The sequence below is a fragment of the Oryzias melastigma genome, linkage group LG11 (genome assembly GCF_002922805.2).
Source record: "Oryzias melastigma strain HK-1 linkage group LG11, ASM292280v2, whole genome shotgun sequence".
Lineage (NCBI taxonomy): Eukaryota > Metazoa > Chordata > Actinopteri > Beloniformes > Adrianichthyidae > Oryzias > Oryzias melastigma.
In genome coordinates, this window is record NC_050522.1 from 645,686 (window position 1) to 653,250 (window position 7,565).

Here is a 7,565-nt window from a genome sequence, read left to right on the forward strand (position 1 = left end):
GAATAGTCATTCATTCACTTTTTTTTGACAACAAATGTTTATTTTTTCCTTTTTCATCTATCTTTACAGCTAAATCTTTGAATGAGATATTTGTAGTTTACATTTAATATTATTTTCACTGTTTTATGGTCTTGGGATTCCATAGAAGGAACATTTTTCTACCATGGTGGAGCTTAGGGGATAAATGTTTGAGTTTTAAATGTCTTTCCTACCAGTGGTGTTGCTCATGTTCGTTATTAACAAATCTGTAGCTTTATGGAGTTTTTTGTTCTTGATTAAAGGGAGTTTTGCTGCATCGTTTTAGCCTGATTTGTGTCGTGCCACAAACTCGTCCCATTTGGATTGTGTTAGAGCAGATCACAACTTTTGATTTAGGGTCATCTAATATATGATGTGGAAGCTTCTCGTGTGTCTTGAAGTCGAGTCATCTGGTCTTGAAATCTTCATCACTCATGAAATCATCAAAAATAATCCAAAAACGTGTTTATATCGTTTAATCTTCAAATAACTCATGGCAAAATGATATTTTTTACAGGTAAGTGTGTGATCTGTACAAAGAAATATACATGCAAAGATTAAAAAAGAAATAAAATTAGCATGTGTCATTTATGAAACAGCAAAAAAGGACAAAATGGTAAACAAACTCAAACCGAGGTAAACAGTCGCAGTTTGTTGTTTAATGGCCTAAAGCAAACAACTCTTAAAATAAATAAAAGCCAGCAAGGCGTCGATTCTGGGTTAGTCTCATTTGTGACTCTTCGCTTTAGGAAAAGCCGCATCATTAAACCATTTTTCTTTTAAAGTTAATGAAAGATATTGACAGCAAATATCTACACTGAAGGTAAAACACTGTTTGAAATGTCCTTCACGCTCCTGTCTTTTTAGAAAAGCCTCCAGGAGTGTTTCTGCTCATGTAAACCAGCAGGAGTACATCAAAATCCTCTGTGTATCAAGTACTATAAAGCTAGAGTCACTTTGGTGTACCAACACGACTGTTTCAGGACAATCGTACGCAGGCGCACAGTACAAAAGTGGGATTCCTCTCCAGGGTTTGCAGGTTGAGTCTGTCACACAGAGAACAGTCCCTTGATTTAATCAGAAATCTTCATAAATACTTGCATACATATTAAAGCCGCAACATTGCACATGATAAACAAAACATCACAAGTGCGTTTACAGTTCATTGTCCACATTCAGGCTCCGGCTCCAGCGTTGGGGGTCTGGTTCAGGATAAGGCTTGTTCCTGCTGATCGGTTTCATGGTCCACAGCAGCAGCTTCAATGTGATAAACGGGATTTTTCCTTAATGCTCCTGCTAATGGGAACCTAAAGGGGGAATAACTCTGACGACAGTGAGGGAGGATGAGATCAGTGCTGATCAAAGCAAACGCTCAGATCTGAGACTGGAGCCGGCTCTGGATGAAGCTCCGCACGCCTCCGATGGGCCGGGTGTCCGTCTGATGCTTCCTCCTGTCGATGAAGGAGATGAGGCGCGAGGTGTCCAGGCAGGTCTCCGCCCTGCCGCTCTGCCCGGCCCGCAGCCACGCCTCCTGCAGGCAGAGGCCGACCGGCGGCCTCCTGCCGGGCTCGGTGCGCAGCAGCAGGCAGACGAAGTCCCGCGCCGCCTGGCTGACGCCGTGGAAGTAGTCTCTGGGGAAGCTGAAGTCCAGCCGGCAGATGTTGAGGCAGGTCTCCTCCGCGCTCTCGTCCAGGAAGGGGGAGGCGCCGCTCAGCAGCACGTAGGTCATCACGCCCACACTCCACAGGTCGGAGGACAGTGACACCGGCTCGCCCAGAACCAACTCGGGCGACGCAAACTCCGGGCTGCCCAGCAGGGGGTGGATGTAATGAGCGCTGTTGAGCTGCACCGCGTCACCCAAGTCTGCCAGTTTGACGACTGGTTGGCCACTGGCATTGTGGGTAACCAGGAGGTTCTCAGGCTGAAACACACAACGCAGATGTCAGCGGATTCTGGAGTTTACATAAACCAACAATCATTTATGTGGAAAACGTTGTTTACCCACAAAATAAACATTTATCTTTGGTTTCAGGACTAACATCATTCTGTCAGCCAGTGTGCTCATGAATGGAAGTCAATGGAAGACCAGCAGGCTGCTTAAATTAAAGATGGAGAAAGTTGTTCTAAATGTCAGGTGGAGCATCGCTCTGAACAGAGAGCGCTCCAAAGAGAAACACTTTGACAAGAATAAATAGTAAGAAATGGTTGTAGAGAAAAGCTATGGATGTGAGCTGCTGGATTTAGATTTGTGTTTTCTTTCAGAGTGGGACCTCTGTGTTTTTGTGGATCTTTGTGTTGATTTCTTTCAGATGTGGCTGCCACTGGACCCGAGTCAATGAGGGATCCTTTAACCCTTTAAGAAACATGTGTCACAGTCCCGGCCCGGGGGCCGGATTCGGCCCTCCAGATCATTTTATTTTATTGTTATTAATGGAATGCAAAAGTAAATATTACTGAAATGAACCCAAAACATACCGAGTGTTTGTATGAAGGCTATTTTTATAACTGGACCCATTGAAATTTTTATTTTTGGTTACCCTGATTTAGACGTTCAAAGAGCCATGACATTAATTGGGGTCTTGTCCGGGATCAGCACCTCTTGGGTAACAAAATGAAGAATAGAAACCTTCTAACTTACTTTCACGTCCAGGTGCGCAATCCTGCAATTGTGCAGATAGTGTAAAGCTTCTAAGACGTTGCGCATGTAGCTCGCCACTTTCTCTTCGGTCAGGTTCCCCCAGCTCACGATGTAGTCCAGCAGACGTCCCTGATCCGCCCTGAACACAGAGAGGAGGATTGAGGGTCTCTCCGAGCTCATGATGGGAAAAAACATGGAATTCTGGGTGTACTCACAGCTCCAGAACCAGGGCATAGCTGCTGGAGGTCTCAAAGGTGTCCAGCAGGCTCACGATGTGAGGGTGTTTGAGTCTCCAGAGCAGGTTGAGTTCCTGGGTCACTTGGTCTCTCCTCATCAGCTTCTTGTTGATGTGTTTGACGGCCACGGTGCGTTTGGTACTGCGGTGGTCACAGCGCTTCACCACAGAGAAACGACCTCTGATGACGAGAGAAGTTTCTGATATGTTTATCTTTTTGGGAGACTCACTTCTGCCACATTTCACTTCATTTCTATGCAGACGATATCCAGCTTTACTGATTTTAACAAACTACAACATCTGTTGGATTGTTTAGTAAGAATAATAAAGAAAAAAATGTTGTAAAATTGCTGTAAAATCCCTAATGGATGCCAATTTAGCCAAAATATTTGGTGTGGTGCTTAAATATGAGCTAAACTCCTAATTAGTCTAAAAAAAACTCAGTAGATGTCGAATTAATCAAAAAGGCTAGCACATTGCTTTAATACAAGCTAAACTACAAAATAGCGTAAAATTCCTCAGTAAACTAAATTAGTCAAAAACATTAGTCTGTTGCTGAAATAGAAGCTAAACTCTAAATTAGGCAAAAAATCCCCAGTAGATGACAAATTAGCCAAAAAGGTTAGCTTGTTGCTTAAATACAAGCTAAACTCCAAAATAGCCTCACATTCCTCAGTAAACTTAACTAGCCAAAAAGGTTAGCTTGTTGCTAAAATATTAGCTAAACTCCAATTTTTTTGAAAGTCACCATAAAAGATTTAAACATAGCTCATGAATATATTTAAAAGCTTGTTGATAATCTACTTAAAATTTTTGAATTTAAAGAATTCATTTCCTATGGGGCATATTTTGCTCAATATTTCAAAAACCATAAAGTTTATTAATACCAAAACTACAAACAGTAATGTCCTGAACGAGCTTAAGTTTTCTTACCAAGAAATCACTGAAAGTGAGATTGAGTTTTTTGTGCCGAAAAAGGAGCAGGAGAATCACTGTAGTGTGAATGCTTATTGAGCATTCACACTACAGTAACGCTCATAGCTTTGTTCAACTTTACTATTAAATTAATATTCGACTATTAAATTAGTCAACGACTATTTTATTAGTCGATTAGTCGACTAATAAAATCGTGGCAGCCCTAAACTAAACATAAACGTAAAATGTAGTTTCTACAATATTTTCTGCTCCTTTGAGTATTAACCATTCAAGAAGCAGGTCAAAGGTCATTTGGGTCCAACGACGACCCAGATCTGATTTGCTGTCAGATATTAGTCAATAATCAATCACTGGAGCAAACCCAGTCAGAGCACGAATAGTCTGGACTGGTTTCCGTTCTCTTACCTTCCCAGTTCGACCACCTCCATGTAGTGAGACTCAAAGTTGTCCTTCCAGTTCACCTGGACCCCATCCGTGGTCACGGCTGAAACATACGGCCGCAGTCAGACCTGAAAGAGCAGACGGCGGTGGAGGCATCCCGCCGTTCTCTTACCCAGCACGCGGAGGCTGGCCGACGACCTGACGCTGCCCAGCTCGTTGGTAGCAACACAGGTGTAGACGCCGTCGTCCTCGGAGGCCGTGCCGATGATCCGCAGCGTGGCGTCTCCCGAGTCACTGGAGAAGCGGCGACGTTTAAAGAACAGCTCCGACCCATAAGTCAGCGCTCAGGTGAGTCTCCCACCTGTACGTGATGCTGAAGCGCTCGTTGTTGGTGAGGTGGTTCTGGTTGGGTCCTCTCCAGCTGACGGTGGGGCGGGGTCGACCGCAGACCTTACAGCTGAGCATGGCGCTCTCCCCGCTGTCGCACGTCACGTCGCTCAGGGGGACGAGGAACTCTGGAGGAGCTGAGAGAGAACGGCCGTCCAAACGTGTGTACACAGCACTGGTGTTCAGGTGGTGCTTCATGGACTGGACTTACCATCGTAAATGTAGTTTGGGTTTAGAAGCTGGAAACAGAAGACAGTCATCAGAGGTGTTGGTGCTGCTGCTGACCCTGAGGGAGCTGAAACTCACCTTTACAGAAACCTTATGGGGCGTTCCGTCTCTGGACTTCCTGTAGCCGTTTTCCAGTTTGCTCTCCTTCTTCACCTCCTTTTCCTTCTTCTCAGACTTCTTCCGAATGCGCAGGGATGCGTGCCAGGACGAAGACTTCCTGCTGGAACAATGACAGCACCTCCAGTCATCGGTCATGTTCAGAGTAGGGATCTTTTTACAGCTCTTACAGAGTAAAGATGACAGGGAAACTCATTTTGGCCACTGGATTAATAATGATTAAAAAAAGAAAGGAAATCTGTCAGATACTTTAATTTGGTGTAAAGGAAGTTATTCTAGAGAAAAGACCAAAATACTTTAAATCAGGGGTGTCAAACTCAATCGGACAAGGGGCCAAAATCTGAAAACACACTTTAGGTCGCGGGCCGAACAGGAAAAACATTTATTGAACCGAAAGACATTTTAAAAACTTTAAAACCGTAATATAATTATGAACTAGATATAGTATTGTCTGTGATAATACTAGTGTGAATGCTGTAAGCTGAATTCTGTCGATGAAGATGCTGAAATAAATAGCTAAATACGCTGAAGCTGATAGCTGAAAATGCTGAAGAAAATATCCAGCTAAAATATTAGCTAAATGACAGATTAGCATAAAAAAATGGTTACCCAAAACAGCTAGCATGTAGCTGAAACATTAGCTAAACTCCAAAAAAGCCTAATAAATCTTAGTAAATACCAAAATAGTCCAAACAGCTAGCAGAATGCCAGTTTTTAAAACTTTAAAAGTGTAACTTTTTAACATAATTATGAATAATAAAAAGGCAGGAATATTATTCCAGAAAAAATCAACTTAAAACTTAAATAACATTCAATATTTTACTCTCCATAAAAATATATTTTGTCAAAATAAGCGCAAGATAACGTTGGGCTATTAGTAACAACAAAATAAAATGACCTGGAGGGCCGGATTCAGCCCCCGGGCCTTAACTCTGACTCATGTGATTTAAATAAATAAAAATAGAAGTAAAATGTAGTCAAATAAATAAGAGTGGTTGTTTCGCTGATTCACGATCTATACAAATATAGTAGAGTGTAGTAAATTATCACGTAGTAAAACACTGATTTCTCTGAAATACAGAATAAATATGAACCAAACCAAAGCCGAATGGACGGTGCTACTGTCACCGGAAGTAAACAAATCTTCAAAAATCTTCAAAATAAAGTGTCATTGAGGCTTCCTGTTTTCAAAGTAAGAGCTTTTTTAATAGCTGAAAATATGTGCATTTTTGGGGTTACAGCAGATAGATTTGGTCGTCTCAGAACTATTTTCAAACATCCTTCTCTTCCAGTTTTAGTAGATTTGGTCTCAGGACATATGAGACATGTTCAAAGTTCAAAGATATTTTGTTTTTATAAATATACGCCTCAATGAGCAAATGTTTTGATGTAATATATGTGAGAGTATATTTGCAGAAGTTACAGACGCTTCCCGAGCTAGCTACAGTTTTCTACATTATGAGAGCCGGGCAGATCAAAACTCAAAAATAAATAGTCTAAAACAATAAACTGGAGTTATTCGATAAAATCGATTAGAATCCTCTGTGACAAATATGAAATCCTCCTGGTCTTACTTGATGTTGATGTCGGTGGCGTCGGGAGCGACCGCTGACGTGTGTCCCAGCACGAATCCAGGAATCCAGCCCTCGGCGGCGGGGCCCTGCTCGGTTGCAGCTCTGAACACCAAAAACATGTTTTGCTGGTTGCTGGCCAAAATCTGGACCACCTCGCCCTGAGCAACACTGATCTCATCCTCCTTCACCGCCATGTAGTCCTGCGTCACCAGCATGGTGGACACGCTGCTGCTGCTGCTTTCACTCTGTGAAAAGGAGGCGAGGATGTGAGGACCGGAGCAACTACTACAGGGTTTTTAAGGAAAAAAATGATACTTCTGTTAGAGAAAAGTGGGAGAGTTGAAAAACATGAAAGCTTATAAAGTTGACCATCAACCAAGAATTGACACGAGACCATAGGATAAAGAAGTTTCTTCTGGAGAAATGACTGGATTATAAGGATGTAACGATTCAGTCAAGATTCGATTCACCGTTTTAAAGTCAGATCTGACTTCTTTTACTCAACACAATAAATTAAAGACATTTTAAGGCCGAGTGTATTTTCTGCTCTTGAAGGTTGCGACTCAAATCTTGTGGGTCGGGATTCAAATCTCATGGATAGCAATTCAAATCTCGTAGGTCGTGATTCAAATCTAGCGAGCTGTGACCAAATCTTTTGGGTCACGATTCAAATCTTGTGGGTCGTGACTCAAATCTCGTGAGTTGCAACTCAAATCTTGTGGATAGCAATACAAATCTCGTGGGTCACAATTCAAATCTCGTGGGTCGTGACTTAAATCTGGCAGGTCGCAAATCAAATCTTGTGTGTCACGATTCAAATCTCGTTGGTCGCAATTCAAATCTCATAGGTTAAGATTTGATTACGACCCAATATTATGGGACAAAATGAATGTCAAAAGGTGATCTGATGTTCAATTCAGTGTATAAAATAGCATTAAAGCCACAAGATTTGGTCGCGACCCACAAGGGTCAGAGCTGTTTGCAGCGCCTGCTGTCTCTCCACTGTAGATTGGTCAAAGTTGCAGTAAATTAGATTTGAAAATGTAAAGTT

At 42.2% G+C, this 7,565-nt stretch overlaps 1 protein-coding gene across 3 annotated transcripts in view; it reads right to left on the reverse strand.

The window, feature by feature from the left end:
* Positions 1–478: 478 nt before the first annotated feature.
* The window catches only part of LOC112136294 (triple functional domain protein), a 92,931-nt gene continuing 85,844 nt past the window's right edge, over positions 479–7,565 (reverse strand). For 2 of the 3 annotated variants that reach the window (XM_024257902.2, XM_024257900.2), the window contains 9 exons: positions 6,515–6,759; positions 4,902–5,043; positions 4,807–4,834; positions 4,570–4,732; positions 4,381–4,502; positions 4,233–4,311; positions 2,872–3,072; positions 2,657–2,795; positions 479–1,939 (listed from right to left, as the gene is read on the reverse strand). In XM_024257902.2, coding sequence (XP_024113670.1) covers positions 1,391–1,939; positions 2,657–2,795; positions 2,872–3,072; positions 4,233–4,311; positions 4,381–4,502; positions 4,570–4,732; positions 4,807–4,834; positions 4,902–5,043; positions 6,515–6,759 — 1,668 coding nt within the window. In that variant the 3' untranslated portion in view covers positions 479–1,390. The remainder of the gene's footprint in view (positions 1,940–2,656; positions 2,796–2,871; positions 3,073–4,232; positions 4,312–4,380; positions 4,503–4,569; positions 4,733–4,806; positions 4,835–4,901; positions 5,044–6,514; positions 6,760–7,565) is intronic. The other variant, XM_024257903.2, reaches the window with a different exon arrangement.